This window comes from Acinonyx jubatus, chromosome A2, assembly GCF_027475565.1.
Source record: "Acinonyx jubatus isolate Ajub_Pintada_27869175 chromosome A2, VMU_Ajub_asm_v1.0, whole genome shotgun sequence".
NCBI classification, from domain to species: Eukaryota; Metazoa; Chordata; class Mammalia; order Carnivora; family Felidae; genus Acinonyx; species Acinonyx jubatus.
In genome coordinates, this window is record NC_069383.1 from 23,766,761 (window position 1) to 23,785,480 (window position 18,720).

At 53.2% G+C, this 18,720-nt stretch overlaps 1 protein-coding gene across 5 annotated transcripts in view; it reads left to right on the forward strand.

Moving 5' to 3' along the window:
• Positions 1-11,346: 11,346 nt before the first annotated feature.
• The window catches only part of KCP (kielin cysteine rich BMP regulator), a 30,735-nt gene continuing 23,361 nt past the window's right edge, over positions 11,347-18,720 (forward strand). The window contains exons 1-2 of one of the 5 annotated variants that reach the window (XM_053218110.1): positions 11,347-11,463; positions 13,639-16,226. In XM_053218110.1, the coding sequence (XP_053074085.1) occupies positions 16,148-16,226 (79 nt within the window). In that variant the 5' untranslated portion in view covers positions 11,347-11,463; positions 13,639-16,147. Of the gene's footprint in view, positions 11,464-13,638; positions 16,227-16,991; positions 18,641-18,720 lie in introns of those variants that run through there. The other 4 variants (XM_053218113.1, XM_053218111.1, XM_053218108.1 and 1 more) reach the window with 4 other exon arrangements.

The following is an 18,720-nucleotide window of genomic DNA, read 5'->3' on the forward strand; positions in this document are numbered from 1 at the left end:
CCTGCCTTGTCCAGACCGGGGGAACCTGAACGAAGAACCACTCTGGGACAGAGACATGGGATGGCGAGGAAGGGGCAGGGGCAGAGAGCATCATTCAGGCTCTTCCAAAACAGAAGGGTCCCCTTGCCTCCCAACGCTGTCTGTGGTGAAGAAAAAGCAAAGGGGAAGTGAGGGTGCACCTGACTACCTGCCATGCAATCACTCCCCATCCCCCACCCCACCTCCGCACCCCCCCACCGGGGCCTGGCCACAAGGGAGCAGACAGACTTGGCCTCCACAGCCCCAGGAGCCTTACTCCCAGCAGTAAGCCAGCCCTTGCCCCCACTTCCCCTGACTGGGGTGGCAGATTGAGGGTGTGGTCAGAGGCTTGATTCCGGTAGAAGCCAGGGTGCATGAGTATGTGGGTGGGGGGAGCTGTGTCACCAAAGGGAACTGAAAGAAGCCTAGTGTGAGCAGCAGGGAGAGAAGATAGAGGTGTAAGGGGTAAGTGGGACAAGACCTCCCACCCAACTCTGGACCCGCCCCTGTCAGTGCAGTTCTGTGCAAATTACAGCTGCCCTTACCTCCCCTCCAGGAGACCCACCCCCTCAGGCCCAGACCTTGGGATTCCCCAGGCTGGCCTTCTCCTCAGATATCCCCTATTTTTGGGGACTTGTTGGCTAAACACCGGGCTCTGGAGTCTAACAGGCCCGAGTCACTCCCCAGTCTACCACTGAGGCATTGTGTGACCTCGAGCAAACCACCAACTCTCTTGGAACCTCCATTTCCCACCTGTAAAGCGAGAATAACAGCACTGTAGCAGGTTGGCTGTGGGGCCTAAATTCAACAAATGCTCAGTGAGCACCTTCTTCAGGCCAGGATAAAACGGAGAACAAAAGTCGATTCTGTCTAATGCCCTGCCCTATCTATGGTGAAAGATAGTAAATGCTTAAGTAACAAAATCGGGGGTCCTCGTGGGTCACTGTGCAGGATAACAGAGGCACGACATGACCCGACTTAGGTTTTAACTTGGCCACTCTTGACTTTGTAAACACAAAGTGGTAGCTTTATTATTAGTGACGCCCAGGAGGCCATTAGTGACGCCCAGGACGCCAGGAGGCCAGGGGCTTCTCCATTTCTTACCAACTGCCACCTCCTCAGAGCTTTCTGGGGCATGACCTGGAAGTCCCCCACTTGGCCAGCACAGTCACATGCACGTCTCTAGACCTCATGTCCCCTCGTCTCCCAATTTGAGCTCTCTTTACCTCTTCACATGGCCTGAGGCCTAAGACGCCGTGCTGTCTCCTGCATCCATCATCCCAGGCCCCAGCTCTCTACTCCCTTGTCCCTTTTAAGAACAAATGTTACTTCCCTTTTCCTTCGTGGTCAGCACCTTTCCTCACCCTGACCCCCTGCAGCCTGGCTTCCACGCCTTTCCCATAGATTCTGCTCTGGGCCTTGGTTCCACAGCTCAAGCAGGCCCTGGTACTCCCAGGAACGCCTCAGAATCTCCAGTCTCAGCGTCTCTCTCACTTAGACTCTCAGATCCTGCCTGGGATTTCATTAGTGCCAGGAGGTCTCATCAGCTCTTTAAAGAAAGGTGGTGGAGACTCTCCTAGCTCAGCTCAGAGCCTTCCTGTCGTCCCCCCTCCTTGGTACTGCCCTGCGTCTCAGTGCATTTGTCACTGGTTCTTCTGCTGACCCCTCCCCCACTCATATCCTTCTAGAGCCAGAATGCCCCACCCAGACATCCTGATACCCCCACCCCCGCCCCCACTGCTGCACGGGTGCTGATTCTAGCACTCTTAAAATCTGCTGAGCTCAGCATTTCACTCAAACCACTTCCGTCCCCACTGCTGGGCTCTGTCACAGAAGAGATCAGGGCTCCCGTCCTTCCTGCCTGTTAGTAGAGCATGAGGCATCTGGACAAGAAGGAAAAGAAAGAGGAGGAAACCTTCTGGGCTTCTGCAGTGCAAATAGTTGCTTTATGGGGACAGAGGCCACTTGGCCTCATAGGATCCAGCTGTGGACCTTGGTGTTCTCTCTTGTCCCCCAAAAGACCTGATTGAAGCCTAGACTCTTTACATGTCCCCACCAGGGAGAGGGGTCCCATCCAGGTCCATGAGGTCCACCCATCATTGGTTGGCATGTAGGGGACTCTGTGGTCACAGGCTGCAGTGGGCTTATCAGCCAGACCCATCTCAAGTCCCTGCAGCTTAGAACCAGTCAGTGCATGGGACCCTGCCCGGGGCAGGACTGGTGTCCGTCTGAGGTGAGAAGTGAGGGAGGGAGTCAATTCTGTCTAGGACGTCAGGGTCAGCCCAAAGGCATAGGGGTGCTCCCAACTCACATCTAGCCCTCAGGGTGGTAGGCAGATGACAGAGGACTAGGGTTGGCTGTGGGACTCTGGAAGAGGTGCTCTGTGGCCTGGAGCAGCTGAAGCATGAGGTCATGGGATGGGGCCACGAGGCATGACATTCATCCTACGTGGCCTCTCAACACTTCATCGCAGAAGGGGGATGTCCGCTGCCCCTCTCTGGCCTTCTACAAGGCGGGCTCGGTGGGGGGTGTGGGTTGAGCATCTCCCACTAGAGGTGGGGGGAGGAGTGGGAGCTCTTGGGGGCTGGTGGGAGCCACACAGCACTGTGGGAACAGGTGCTTGATTCCTGCCAAGCAGACACTTCTGGACTATTTCCTGGGGGTCAGGCCTCTGGGGGGGGGGGTGCTGGGTTGGGGTGTCCCCAGATTACTGCTCTGGTAGCTTCGGATGCCAGCAGTGAAAAGCCAAGAAAGCACAAAGTTCTAAGGGCTAAAGGACCCTGAGAGGCTCCTAGGACAGGCCTACGCTGTTCTCTTGGGTCCCAGAAAAGAGGAGGCTGTCAGCCCTCTCTGAAGGGGAGTCTGGTGGTGGTTCTTACCAGGCCAGTGTTCTAGAACCTCATTGTTTCACAGGTCTCCGAGCCAGGAGCCAACTGGAACTCTGATGCCCGCCCAAGTCCCCATGCCAGGCCGACTGCAGCCACATGGATGCTGGTGGGCATGTGGGATTCAGGAGTCTCCACTGATCTGTGCCAGTCTGGAAGGCCACGTATGTCCTGTTTCTCTCAGCCTATCCTCCTTCTTCTTCGCCGGGGCAGCGCATTCTTCCAGATCTGCAGGGGGACTGACATGACTTGACAGTTATCCGGGGCCCATCATGGAGACAGGAAGAACGAGCTACCTGCTCAAGCAGGAAAGAGCTCCCAGGGGCTTCTTCATCATGCCCACCCCCTACCCCCCAACACACTGCAAAGGCTTGGCTTTGCAAGTAGCAGGTCACAGCGCATCCAAAAGAACTGGGCAGGGGGACAGTGATCCTAGGGCTCCTGGGTCCCACCTGACTCTTGGCCATCCAGAGAGCAAGCGCTCAATCCTGCATCCTCACTGCGATTCAGGGCCCGGGGTTCAGGGGAGAGACGGTAGGGCCGCAGGCCCCTTGCAGAGGAACAGCCTATCCCAGGCCTTGGAGAAGAGCCAGGAGTGGTCACCGCCCGCCCCACTGCAGCACCAGGGAGGGGGGAATGCTGGGTCAAGGCGGTGTTGGAAATGGATGTGGTGTGGAGGGGGCAGGCCCCATGCTGGGCTGACCTGAGGAGCAGCTACAACCAGACGATCCTAATGAGTCCTTAATACATGCTACACGCTACTGAGCACGTTTCATGTTATTACTGCATTTAATTGCCATGAGCAGCCAACATGAAGTGGGCATTATTAGTATCTCCCTTTACAAAGAGGCAAGCTGAGAAACTTGCTAACCCCGTGAACTTGGACAAGTTAATCTGTGTACTTCTTTGTAGTCTTAGTATCATCCTCGGCTGATAGAAGCACCGCCCCGATCTCTGCCTCAATCTTCACATGGTGCCTTTCCCCATGTCGTATCTCTGTGTCCTGTGTCCAAATTTCCCTTTTCATGAGGATGTTAGTCATATTGGATTAGGGCCCACCCTAATGACTTCATCTTAACCTAAATAATTACATCTGCCACGATCCTATGTACAAATAAGGCCACATTCTGAGGTACTGGGTTAGGACTTTAACGTACGGATTTGAGGGGAAATAATGCACCCCCTACCAATATTTAACATGTAACCTACTTTGCACCAAACACTGGGGTCACATTTGATTTTCATGGCAACCGTAGAAGGCAGGAGAATGCATCACGTTCATTTTACAGACGAAGACCCTGAAGTTCAGCAAGGTTAGGTGGTTCACCCAAAGGCACACAGCAACTAGCCAGGGATGTGAACCACACTAAACCATAAGTGACGTCTGATCATGCCGGAGTCAGACACACCGGGGTTCAGGTCCTAACTGGATGGCCTGGAGAGGTATTCACCCTCTCTAGCCTTCAGTGTCCTCATTTGAAAAATAGGGTCAATATTGTCCTGTCAACAACAAAGCGCTGCTGTTCAATGGTGAGGATGAGGTCTAGCCCGGTGACTGACACAGAGTAGAAGAAATGATAGTGATATAAATGTAGCAGTAGCTGCTGGGTAAGGCATGTCCTGTGTTCTGTTGGTTCTGGGTGGCTGCCTCCCTACGACCACCTGTCCTTGCTGAGTCCCCAGGGCAGTCAGAGCCAGGGAGGCATGCAGATCAGTCCACCCTGGCCACCCAGAGCTCCCTGGGGAGCTGCACCCCCTAAACATGACTCCAACTCTTCCCCTCCACCGGGCCCGACACAAGTGAGGGGGAGGGTGGAGGGTGTTGGCAGCTGGGGCCTCCTTCCTGTGCCCAGGCCCCAGGGCGTTGTCTGTGTAGAAAGGTGGCCCGGGTGTTCAGAGAATGACCACAGCCCCTGAGGGAGGCTGCCTACTGCCCAGCTGCCTCACCCTCTCTTCCTCAGGGACAAGCCCATGAGAAATTGTAGGATCAGAGAACAGACCAGGGGTTGGGGGTGCGGGGATGGGGCTGACCACAAAGGAGCAGCACGAAGCGGTGGGAAGACTAAAATTAGTGGGTACACTAAAAAGAATGAGTTTTATTGTATGGAAATGACAAAACTTTAAAAAGTGATTCAGAAGGGCCAAATTCTATGGGCGCCTGGCTGGCTCAGGAGAAGCGTGTGAAACTTGATCTTGGGGTTGTGAGTTCGAGCCCCACGTTGGCTGTGGGGGCAGATTACATGAATTAAGTAAGTAAGTAATTAAAAAAAAAGAAGAGCCAAATTCTAAATGTCAAGAAGTTTTAGGAATAGCTTAACAAATTTAGTTTGTAGTTTCCTTTTTATGCAAGCAAAAGACCCAAATATGATAAATATGTCTTAGAGAACTCTTTAAATAAACCTAAAATAAAATTTCTAAGTAATTAAACAAAGAGAAGCAAAGAAAAGGAATACATCCTTCCCAGAAAGGCAGGAGTGGCACCTTGTCCCTACCCTTTGTGTCTCCCTCCCTCCAGCCTGGCTTGTCAGGGCCCTGCTGTGCCTCCCTGACTTCCTCCCAGCTCTCGGGAGGCTGACTTCTGTCAAGCTCCCTGACTGTCCCAGGGGCTCAGACAAAGGGCCCACCCTCAGTATGGATGGCTGCAGGTGACAGGCGGACAAGTTGGGGCCCTGGCAGGATACAGGTGGCATTAAATGGAGGCAAGTTCGCAGAAGTGTTAAACAGGGTTACGAAAGCCAGTGGGGAATGTCCAGGCACCCAGGGCTTAGCATCATCGGGAACCATTACTACCCTCTGAGGGACAACCTCCAGGACCTGCCACAGCAAGGCGACGGCACTGTCTGTTCCGTATCCCTGTCCCCCTATCTCTTGCCAATGCCTCCCCCTAGCCAAAGCCACCCGGAATCCAGAGACCAAGAGAGCCAGGGGCATGCGGACTGAGGAGGCCAGCCTCCTTGGGGCATGGAGTGAGGCAGAAGAAAGCAGAGGATGGATGGGGGGAGGGGTGGCAAGCAGAGAGAAAGGGAGGAATCTGATTGGGGGGGGGGTTGGGGGATATGCCCTAGGGCCCAAGGTTACCTCAGGCTTCTCCCCCGGGGGCAACCAAGCCTCCCAGCTGCTCTTCCAGGCTGGGAGTTCCTGAATGAACGAATGAATGAATGAATGAACGACGAATTTGAGGATGGATGAGTGACGGATATAATGGGAAGAGGCTGGCTCGTGCTGGCACTAAAACAAGGTGGATTATTTTCCCCAGGATTTCCACCCTTCTAGGCCTTTAAGGACTGTTTCCTAAGTACCCACTTCGAGGCCCTGCAAAGGACCCTGAGCTGGAGAAGCAGAGGCCAAGGCAGGGGCAGAGGTGCCATCAGGCACTGGGGAGCCTGTGTGGCCCTGCCCTGCCCTGCCCTGCCCGGGAGGCCTTGCTTCTCCTCCCCCTCACTGGAAGCACACTCAGGGGCTGCCCACCCCCTAGCTCCACCCCCACCCCTCACCAAGGCCCCACCTTCTCCATCTGGGCCACTCAGGGCTGGGTTCAGTTGGGTGTTGATGCTGAAGGGGAGGGGAGGTGAGGGACAGCAGGGTGGAGACTGGAGACCGAGGGACCTGTCATCCCGATTAGTATAGTGTGCACATCTGCAGAGTAGCACCAGCTCCCCAGCGCAAGCCTCCTGGTGGGAGGAGCAGAGCTTGGCCTCGGGACCTCGAATGTTCTCAGAGTGCCCTGGGAGGTAGGGATGGTAGCGATTGATGGGGAGGGGGCGGCTTTCCCTTTCGCGGCTGGCGGTGCCAGGAGGGGCCTGGCATTGTGCTGGGCGCGTGAACACTTGCACATGTGCATTGTCTGACCTAGATACTTTGTCAGGTTGCAAACCACCCCTCCCGCACCCTGTGCCTCTTTCAATTAGGCTGGGTGTTTAGCAAAGGCTATTGTGAGTCCGAGGGTGCAGAGGCAGAGAGGTGGGGAGACCCAAATCTCATGGGGAAAACCTCATGAAGGCTCAGTTTCTGGAGTCCAAGAACCAGCACTGGGGTTGGGGTGTGGGTCAGGATGGGAGGGTGGGAGGCATAAGGCAGGTCCCCTTCTGAGAGGTCTCTCTTGGAGGTCCTCAGACATCACATCCCCCACTTCTACTTTGGACTGGAGCTTGGAAGGCAGCAAATCATGGGACTGAGCATCACTTGGGATGAGGGTCAGGGGCCTGGGGTGAGGGTTCAAGGGCAGAGTACCCCTCATTATGCTTCAGCCTTGCCCTGACCCAGTCTTCAGTCGCGGCCTTCATAGAAGTCTGAGTGAGTAGTACGGAGCCCTATCCCCAGTGAGTGAACTGATCCCTGGTGTGTGAGTGACCTCGGTCTTCACCTTGTCCTGTGCTCCACCCGTTCCCTGCTCCCAGGTCTGTTCCCAAAAATTTCCAGATGCACTGGCAGTGGGGTTCCAATAGAGACCGTTTGCTTTCTTAGCAGGGCCGCTGGTTGAATGAGATAGGCGGAAGCCTTCTGCGACTGTCCCCCGCCAAGCTTCCTCATGTTCAAATCCCCCCACTCCATGCTTTGCCTACCCTCCAGCCCAGCTTAGCTCAGGCTTCGAATTTTAGGATACTCTAGGGAAAGGGCAGAAGGTAGCTACCATTGCCACTGAGCCCTGCCCCCACAGCCTGTTTGTCTCTGGGGGCAGAAGGGAATGTGGACGAGCTCAGGGGTTATACCGAGAAGTACTTAAGGTGTAGGAAGGAGCAGCAGGGGCAGTTGCCAGGGCAGCCTGACCCCAGGGCTACCAATGAGCTGCTCCCAGACCTTAGGACACTTGCTTTCCTGGGCCTGAACATCTGACTCAGGAAATCCGAGGTGATGCCTAGGGCCATGCAGCCCCCCAAATGCTCCATCAAAGCTGCATCCTCCGTATCGCTCACTGGGGCCACCATGTGGCCATCTCAATGCCTCAGTCCTTCTCGGTGGCATCCCTTTTCCAAGGCCATTCTTGCTCAGGCAGCTTTCCTGCCCACACACTCGGCCCAGGACCTTCCCTGGGGACATCTTACCTGGATGGGACAGGAAGACAGTATAGTAAGCTGTCCACAGTTAGCCTAGAGCAACCACTAAGAAAACTACTAAATAAATAGGTATTAAAAAAAATCATTTAGGAATAATTTAAATCTTATATTAGAAAATACTCACATTGTTGGGGCGCCTGGGTGGCGCAGTCGGTTAAGCGTCCGACTTCAGCCAGGTCACGATCTCGCGGTCCGTGAGTTCGAGCCCTGCGTCAGGCTCTGGGCTGATGGCTCGGAGCCTGGAGCCTGTTTCCGATTCTGTGTCTCCCTCTCTCTCTGCCCCTCCGCCGTTCATGCTCTGTCTCTCTCTGTCCCAAAAATAAATAAAAAACGTTGGAAAAAAAAAAAAAAGAAAATACTCACATTGTAAAAGAAGGCAGTCTGGGAGAAATAGACGAACAAAAAAGACATGAGATATTTAGAAAACTAGCAAGATGGCAAATACAACTATCAATAATGTGAACGGATTAAAGAACCCAATTAAAAGGCAGAGATCATCAGATCCGACACCAATATCCGACAATATGCTATCTACAGGAGACAGATTTTAGATTTAAAGATATAAGGGTGCTCTCTCTCTCTCCCTCTTTTTCTCTCTCTCTCAAAATGCATAAACATTTTTAAAAATTAAAAAAAATCTATGGGGTCTAGTATAGCACAGGGGAATATAGTCAATAATGTTGTAACAACTTTGAATTTTTTTTAACGTTTATTTATTTTTGAGAGAGAGAGAGAGAGAGAGAGAGAGAGCATGAACGGGGGAGGGGCAGAGAGAGAGGGGAGACACAGAATGCAAAGCAGGCTCCAGGCTCTGAGCCATCAGCCCAGAGCCCGACGCGGGGCTCAAACTCACAGACCGCGAGATAGTGACCTGAGTTGAAGTCGGATGCTTAACCGACTGAGCCACCCAGGCACCCCACAACTCTGTATGTGATAGATGGCAGCTAGACTTGGTGGTGACCATCCTGTAATGTATATAAATATGGAATCACTATGTTGGGCACCTGAAACTAATACAATATTGTGTTTCAATTAAAAAAGTATTATGATGATGGTATATGTTAGAAATCTAATGGTTAATTTAAATTCACATTTACTGTATATATTAAACATAAACTTTCTGCTTTAAACCTTAAAAAAATCTACTGGGTCTGATATTAGTATAGCCTCTCAAGTTTTCTCATGGTTGCTATTTGCATGATATAGCTTTTTACATCTATTTGTATCTTTGGTTTTTTTTTTTTTAATTTGTTTATTTTATTTAAAATTTTTAAAACATTTATTCAGTTTTTGAGAGACAGAGAGAGAGCATGAGTGGAAGAGGGGCAGAGAGAGAGGGGAGACACAGAATCCAAAGCAGGCTCCAGGCTCCAAGCTGTCAGCACAGAGCCCAACGCGGGGCTTGAACTCATGAACCGTGAGATCATGACCTGAGCCAAAGTTGGTTGCTTAACCGACTGAGCCACCCAGGTGCCCCGTTTTTTTTTTTTTTAAATTTTTAATGTTTATTTATTTATTTTGAGAGAGAGAGAGAGAGAGAGAGCAAGCCGGGGAGAGGCAGGGAGAGAGAAAAAGAATCCCATGCAGGGTCCATGCTTCCAGCACAGAGCTGGATGCAGGGCATGAACTCATGAACTGTGAGATCATGACCTGAGCCGAACTCAAGAGTTGGATGCTTAACCTGCTGAGCTACCCAGGCACCCCCAGACCCAATAGATTTTAAAACAAAGGAAGTTACTAAAGATAAAGAGGGACATTTTATCGTGATAGAAGTTTAATTATCTAAGTGGTGACAATTAGAAACAGATATGCACCTAACAAAAGAAGCTATAGTTCACAGCACATACAAAAATTAACTCAAAATGGATCAAAGACCTATATGTAAGAGCTAATACCATAAGAAAATATAGGAATAAATCTTCCTAACTTTGGATTAAGCGATGGTTCTCTACATATGACACTTGAAGTACAAGCAACAAAAGGAAAAAAAAAAACAGATAAATTGAACTTCAACTTCATCAAAATTAAAAGCTTTTGTGCTGCAAAGGACACAGTAAGAAAAGTAAAGAGTCACCCCACAGAATGGAAGAAAACAGGGGTTAGCCATATACCTGATAAGTGATTTGTAATTTACAAATCTTTGTTCTTTGTAATATACAAAGAACTCTTACACTGAATAAACAAAAAGACAACTCAGTTAAACTTGGGGAAAGGATTTGAATAGACATTCCTCCAGAGAAGTTATATAAATGACTAATCAGCACATGTAAAGATGTCAACATCATGAGTCATTAGGGAAATGCAAATCAAAACCACACTGGGATACCACTTTACACCCACGAGGATGGATATTAGAAAAAAAAAAAGTCAGACAATAATGAGTGTTGTAGAGAATGTGGAGAAATCGGAACCCTCATATACTGCTGGTGGGAATGTAAAGTGGTACAGCCACTTAGGAAAACAATTTGGCACTTCCTGAAAAGGTTAAAGATAGAGTTACCACACGATGCAGCGATCCCACCTGGCAGACACCCAAGAGACGTTGATGCATAAATCCACAAAAAAACTTGCACATGAATATTCATAATAGCCCCAAAGTGGAAACAATCCAAATGCTTATCAACTGATGAGTGAGTAAATAAAATAAGGAATAAAAAAATAAAAACTGGAATGTTATTCGGCAGTAGAAAGGAACAAGGTACTGATACATGCCACAACACGGAAGATCCTTGAAAATACGCTAAGCGAAAGAAGTGGGACACAAAGGACCACATGTTGTAAAATTTACTCAGATGAAATGTCCAGAATAGGCACATGAATCCGTACAGAAGTGAAAATGAGTGGTTGGTTGCCTGGGGCTGGGGAATGGGTTGCGGTAGGAAATAGGGGGTGACTGCAAAGGGTACAGGGATTCCTTGGGGGTGATGAAATGTTCTAACAGTTGATTGTGGTGATAGTTTAGTATATTCACAGCCGTGTGACTATACCCAATTACTGAATTGTATACTTCTCCCCGCCCCCCTCCCCCCATGACAACATCCTTTATTGGGCACCAGCAGTGCCCTGGGAAGCCCGCGTGCGCAGACTGGACGAGGTGCAGGGCTGGCTTTAGTGACGGTGCTGTCGCAGCTGCAGTCCACCACAGCCACACGTCCCAGTTTTTAGTTTCTTTGTTCAGCTTTATATACACTCTCAGGTGCCCCCTTCCCCGCCCCCGCTGCTGCTGTCACATGCGATCACATGACTTTCAACTTCACTCATGGGCTGCTCAGCTATCAAATGAATGGCAAAGTTGTCATTCGCCTCTTTCTGGTGACCTACAAATCGAATTTTCCTAGTCTTTATTATCATAAACATGACGGATGTGTGTAACCTCCCTGGTGGGCCAGGATCGCACCCCGAAACACCTGGAGCCTCCACACAGCTCATGCCCAGCAGCCCCAGAAGGTCACGCTGCCGCCATCTTGTGGGCTCTGAATTGTGCTCTTTCAACAGGTGGATTTATGGTATGTGAATTATATTTCAATAAAGCTGTTACCAAAACAAAAACCATAAAAAGGGAACCTGAGGCTATTTGTGGGTATTAGGACATCTGGTGCCTCATGGTAGTCCAGCTGTGGTTTTGATCTTCTGGCCTCTCCTCCTTGTCATCTGATCCCTCTCTTCATATTACCTGGAAGGAAGAGCTGCTATTCCTTTCCCTCAGTCTGTATTCTAGCTCTTGTTTTTCTCTAAAACTGTGGGGTGGGGCTATGGTGCTGGGTGAGACCAGTTGCTTGACCAGAAGAACCCCCTTGACCAGTCTTGGTCCAAACTCCAGTGGCCAGCCTATGTGGGAAGGCAAATGTGGACCCTGACTGCCAAGGGAGTCCAGAGAGGCGTGCTGAGCTAATCCAAAGCAGAGGGCCTTGGGCAAGTGTAGGCAATGTCCCTTACTGACCAGCCTCCATCTGGCTCCTCAGAGCCACAAATTGAGTTGGGTCAGTTCTGACGCAGGCCGTCAATGATAGGCTTTGCCTCTGTTTGGGATCTGAAGTCTGGGGCCCTGACCCAGGATCGCAGGAATAGGGGCCAAAGGAACTTCTGAGACTCAGTAACCCCAACCCAATCTTTGGATTTTATAATGCGGTTGAGGCAGTGGGAAGAGAGACCCCTGTGTGTGCCCATCCACCGGTACCTGCCAAGCAACCCCCATGGCCGTACCCTGGGATTAAAGCAGAAAGGGGCGGAGCTGGCAAAGTGGACCTGCTGGAGGGGTGCTCCCAGCCCATTGTGCAAGGGAGCATAAATCTTGTAAATTTTGCACGCATAAATCTTGTAACTGCATGCATTCCCAGTGCTGTGGGAGAACCGAGGAGAAGCGGAAGTTCCCCGTGTGCAGGAGTCATGGGTGGTGGGTGAAGATCAACAACATCTCCATAGCGGTTAGGCGTCAGAGCTCTGGTGGAGCGCCAGTGCCCCGCTCTCCAGCTGAGTGAGCTTGCCTAGGCTGCTTAAACTCTCCAAGCCTCCGTTTCCTTGCCTGTTGGAGCCATTAGGGATAGCAAGAAGAGAAATGGGTGGGAAGAAGAGGGAACTGCCAACAGGAAGCTACATGTATGTATCTTGTCTCCTCTTCCCCCAACTTCTTAGCTTGAGAAATGAAAGTCACAAAAGAGATTGAAGACACCCTACGTTGGAATAAGCACAAGAATGACTGGCAAGCTCCCCTCCAGGCTGGAGAACCCCAAGGCTTGGAGGTCCCTGTATGGGCTCCTGGAAACCTCCCCGCCCCCGCTCCCCCCCAGGTCCTTGCTCTGCTGCAGGATTCAGATATGCAATCTGATTGCATCAGTCTCTCTATGCCAAAATCAAAACAACAAATGTACACACACTCCTAAAATCCCAGCAGGTTCAATCCAACAAGGAAGTATTCGGTTCCAGCTGTGAATATTAATCTGTGCAGTGTTGGTCAAGTGTGGGGACTGGTATTTCGTACTGAGCAGTTGTGCCGCAGCTTGGCACAGAGCCTGGAACATCGGGAGGTGGACCTTGGCGGGCATTTTAAGGACAGGCAAAGGATGACCTTCCTGGAGGGGGACCGGTGGGCTACCTACTCTGAATTTGGTGGAGGGGTAGCCAGGCTGTGGGATACAGTTGTGAAATTCAAATCTCAGATCTCTGATAAACAACACAGCCCCCACCTGCTGTAGCAGCTCAGCTGGTCAGCCAGGGGTAGCCTTTGCCTGGGGTGGACATGATGTTGTGAGTGGGGAGGGAGGGTCCTGGGGGAATCGGGAGGCTGAGAGAGGAGCTGCTGAGATTTCGGACTCAGGGGCAAGTTGACAAGGGTTGTGGGGGTGGGGGGATGGGGGCTGGGATCCTGCACAGCCTGTTGCAACATGCCATCTCTAAACGAAATCGCATGGTCTACACATGCTTGCATATGGTCGTGTGAGCCAGGTGAAGGGTGTGGAAGAGCATACCCGTGTCACCCTTGGTCACCTGGGGGTGGCAGTACATGGGCAAGGGAAGGGCCTGGAGCAGATGTAAACGATAAGCTTTGTTTTTATACCTTAGTAGTATCTCATTTCGTTTGTCACAACCACTATGGTTTGAAAGATATCAAGTGAAGTACAAGAAATTAATCATTTACTAATCCTTTCTGTCTCTCCCTCCTCACAACTGCCTTTTGCTCCCAGCCAGCAAATCCAGAGAGAAAACCAACCTGCTGCTATTGGCAGTGCAACCTGAAGCAGGTAAGGAGCGGGAGGCAACTTATGTTGGGGTCTTCTGTGGGCCGGGCACCATGCATACGTCAGGCGCACACACACATCGACCTGCAGACTCGGCGGTAAGAGAATCAACAAGGGATGTTGAAGACCAGGGACTAGCAAGGGTGGGAAGCCATCACCACTCCTGGGCTGAGAGGACAAGGGGAAGGAATAGCGTCATCACGGGAGCCAGGTGAGCAGAAGGAGGGAAGAAATACCCCGAGCCACTCTCCTCTCCTGCCTTCCAGGCCTCGCCTGTGCCTCTCATTGGCTGACCCCAGAGGCGGCCAGGGGGATGTGTCTGTAGGGGCAGAGAGGGAGGAGAATGAATGGGAGGAGGGAGAAATGGAGAACCACCAGCACAGACAGCGAGTGTGGAGCAGGAGTTGACCTCAGAACTTCAGCTGCCCTACGTAGCAACATGTGCTCCTGTGCCCGCACGTCCCCCCGGCTCCCACACACCACTCTGTCTGTAGGGCCATCTTGCCAAGTAAAGGCTCAAGCCCGAGTCTTTCCTTCTTTCTCTGGCCAGAGTGTCCTCTTCTAAGGGAAGGGCTGGGTTTTGGGTCGGGACAGCTGCGTCTAGCAGAAAACGTGAGTCCTGTATTCCAAGCCCGACACCTATGATCCTGTGCTCACACTCTTCCTCTGCCAGGAACCCCATTTTCCCTTCTCTTGACCTGCATGGGGCATTCCACCAAGGACCATGTTTTGTTTACTGCCACATCCCTGTATCTGGCTTGATGCCCGGCACAAAAGAGGCTCACAGTAATCACTCGTGGTGGAACCCAAATGACTCTCCGGATGCCCTTTCCTCGGGGCCCTGGGCTTTTATGTCATGGATTGGGTTTTCCGGAAGCTTCTTTACCTTCTGTTGCAGATAAAGAATGTACCGAGCCCTCTTTCCAGCCATTAATTTACATAACCTTCACAAAACACTCAATTGGGCGGGGGGGGGGGGGGGGTTGTTAGAGCTACAGGTCACAGCTAAGAGAAATTCACCACTGAAAGTTAAATGACTTGTCTGGAGTCACCGGTAGAAAGTCCCATCAGACCCAGCATTTGGTCTAGCAGCTCTCACCACAGTCTGCGCTTAGCCTCTGCTCCACCCAGTCTCCCAGGGGACCTGCCTTATAACAGGCACCGCTTTCTTTAACCTTGATGGGACCAGAGCTGCTACTTCCTTGTTTCTTTTCTGGCCTGCTGGCCCTAGCTTTCCTCTGCTCCTGTGAGCCTAGCTCCAGGCCCCCTGAGGCCAGGTCTCAGCATTGGCTCACGGCCGCCCCTCCCCCTTCTGCCAATGTCTTAGGCCTCTTTAGGGGTCCACATTCCTGGGGAGAGATGCTGTCCTCTCTTAAGGCGCATGGGGAGTGGGCTGGCGGGACCTTTAGTCCCGGCCTGGGCTGGGGGAAGGGTGGCTTCTGACTTGCTGGCCTTTACAGCAGGGACGGAGACTGCTTTGGCAGGATTCATGGCTCCACCCTCAGTGTCCCTTTGCCTGTGAGCTAGGGGCCCATCCCCACCTCCCCCTGCTTCCCAGCTGCACTGAGGAGTTTGTGGCCAGCTTTCTTCACTTCCTCCCTTTGGCCCCCTCTGCCTGCTGAGCCCAGGGCCCAGCCCTGCCCCCAGTCCAGGCTCACCCCCGCCCCTAGGCCTGACTTTAGGAACTGGAAAATGGGCAGGGACCAGCCAGCAAAGGGAGGGCTTGGCATTTGGGGCCAAGCCTGGGCTTACTGGAGGTGGCTAGGGGTGGGGAGTAGAGCCCAGGAAGGAAATGTATAGGTGGACAAAGGAGGACGAAAGCGGGAGCCCTTGATTCCAGAGGTCTGGAGCAGCACCTATGGCTGTTATTTGTTATTTACTGAGCAGTTAGCGTGTGCCAACCACTACCCTAAATTAGTTTTATATTCTCACTGCCAGTCTATAAAGTAGATAGTATAATCCTCAGTTTACAAACAGGGAAAGTGAGGTACAGTTAGGGGTCTAAGGGCACACAGATTTGGCTAAATAGGGTTTTGAACCCAGCCCAATCCTCTTCTCCTGCAAGCAAGAAAAAAGCTGAACTGGGAACCCAAGGGCAAATGGAATAACCCTAAGGGGGCAGGAAAACCAGCTGTCCCAGGGCCCCAGAGTGACAAATCCGTGTTTATTGTCCGGTCTTCTCCAGGGATCACGTGCAGGAGACGGTCCCAGCTTCCCGCAGGGCTGGGGCTGCTCTCCCGCCGCCTTACCTCTGAGACAGGGCTGGGGTCAGGATGGAGCTGGGGTCCAGGGCGCGAGGTGCCTATCAGGGAGGCAGGCGCCACCCCGGGCGGGATGACAGACTCCAGAAGCCCTCCCTGAACAAAGACTGGGTGGGAGGCGGCCTGGTGTGTCCCCACCCCGCCTCCCCCAGCGCCTGCTGAGCCGCGACCACAGACAGCGAGGCGGAGCGAGCATGGCGGGGCCCCCGGCAGCTCTGCTGCCCCTCGTCCTCCAGCTCACGAGCGTGGCCGTGGCTTCCGCGACGGACGGAGGTAAGTCGGGGCGCTGAGGGCCTGGGGGCGGCCGGGAAGGACCCCATTTCTTACTCAGCCCAGCCTGAGGGAAGGAGCTGGCGCCAGGCTGCCTCTCCCGACCCCCAGCCTCGGGGTGCGGGCGCCTCTTGGGCGGCCTCGGTCCTCCCCGTCGGTGGAGGAGCCAGCAAGGGGGCGCGGCCCTGAGGTTGAGGCCCCGCGCCCAGAGGAGAGAGAGGGGGCTCCCTGCAATGGCTGGAGAGGAATTCCTGCAGGCAGCGGTGGGGGAGAGGCTGCCCTGGAATCTGGGAGTCTGAAGTTAATTATTTGTCTTGAGAAAGGGGGGAAAAAAGGAGGCCCGCTATGGGAGCCGACTTTGAGGCTGTGTCTGGCCTTCTCCTAGGAGGGCAGGCAGGAAAAGAGGGGTCAGTGCAAGCACTTGGCAGCCGGCTGGGGAGAGGGGAGCCGAGGACAATTCCACGGGGAGCAATCAGGCTCCGTGAAACAATCAGGAGCTCTTTCTGCTGGTCTCTCCAGGCAAGGGACTGGTCCTGTCTTCCCTGCCGGAGACCCCCCAGCCTCTCCCTGCCTCCCTTAGTGTGACTGCTTAAATAGGACTGGAGGAGGGGTCATGGGGTGGGGGTGTCAAGCCGGGACGGGAAGGGGGGCGGTTGACGGTACTGATCATCTGCAACTGCCCTTCAGGGCACCAAGAAGAATGCTAGATACTGGAGCCATACCAAGGGAGCACAGTTCCAGGTGACAGGATACCTGGCAAGGGAGGGGGATGGGAATGTGCACAAGAGGTTTGGGTGCTGGCGTTTGTTGGGGCGTTAGACCCCGGAGGTGGGGAAGAGCAGGGCACGGGGGCATTTGCAAAAGGTCACCTTTGGACTTGCTGCTGGGAACCTTCAGATGTGTGACTTAGAGAGGTGGGTGCCAGAGAGGAGGAGCAGGTAGAGGCAGGAGGTGGGCTTTGGCTTCAGCCTCCTGAGTGGAAAGAGGGGAGAGGAGAAGAGGGAGGAGTGGGTTGGGGACACCTGGGCGAGACCAGAGGCTGATGGGTTGGGGGGTACAAAACGGGGAATCTGAGCCCCAGATCTCTTAGTAGGCGGGGATAGCATTTCCCAAGCCAAGAAACTCAGGCCAAAGCAGGTTTGGAAGAAAGAAGACAACTTGGGTTTCAGATTAGACTCTCCAACCCCCGCTTGGGGGTGTGGGGACAAGGGAGTGGGTGACACAGTCCCTTACCTCACAGGACTAGTGTCTTCGAGAAACCCAAGCCCGGCCTCATTAATGAGCTGCCTCTGAGGGAAAGACCCTCCTCTCTCCGTCCTCCTCTTCCTCCTCCAGCCCCTCCACTGCCCACTCCCCACCCGGAAGAGCGATCTGGTCTGTGGGATGTCAGTGGAGTCAGCCTATCCCCGCCCCACGGTTTTTACTTTCCTGACTGAAGGGGAGGGATTAAAGTGAGGTGGAAATGGCTGTCCAACCTCAGGCCTGAACTCAGAGAAACCCCCTTCTCTGATGCAGTGTCATCAAAAAACCAGGGACAGGCTGTCTTTATTCAGCCTGGTGCCTTGGGAGCTAGTGGGGGCCCTGCCAACTCCTTCCCCAAACCCTTCAAGAAATGCAGCCCCCTCTGCCCAGTGTGGGGTCCTGTCTTCCAAACCATGCAGGGGAGGAGGGTCACCCTGTGCCCCACCCCTGTCTACCTGCCCACTCACCTGCCAGGGAAGGAGAAATGGTCTGTGAGGGTGCTGGCCTGAAAGCGTGGAAGGAGGAGAAGGCAGCCCTGGGTGGACCAAAGTGACCCAGACCAGCTTTCCCGAGTAGCAAGAACCTCTGTCGGGTACAGAATGCGGGCTCCCGATGTGGGGGTCCCCAGGCCCCTCTACCACAGGCCTGGAAATAGTGGCAAGGCTGGGCGCGGGGTGGGGGTGGAGCAGAGGGAGCAGTTGCCCCTCCCTGTGCACATTCTCTGGAAGCAGTGCCCTTGCTGACAGGTGAGGACAGGCAGTTGGGGGGCCAGGGCTGCTCACACCAGACCCCGGGCCCCATAAAGCAGCCCCGCCTTTCGCATGTCCGTCTCCCTCTCCTGCCCTGCAGCCTGCACTGACTTCTGGGCCCTCCCAGCCTGACTTGTCAGCTCCCGGGGCTAACCCTGGCCAAGACCCTGACCCATGTCAAGATGGATGACCCTGACACGCTCCCCGTGGCTGGGGACCCCTGCAGCATCAGGGAGGCTACAGGAAGGCCCTGGTCTAGACACTCCCTGTCATATCCCCAGCAGGTCAGGGGCCCTGGGGCTGATATCTGACCGAGGTTCTTGCTACTTGGGAAAGCTGGTCTGGGTCACTTTTGTTCACCTTCTCCCTTCTCCTTCCACGCTTCCGTGCCAGCACCCTCAGAGACCATATCTCCTTCTCTGGAAGGTAGGTGGGCAGATGGACAGGGGTGGGCCACGGGGCGACCCCTCCTTCCCTGCATGGTTTGTAAGACAAGACCCAGGAAA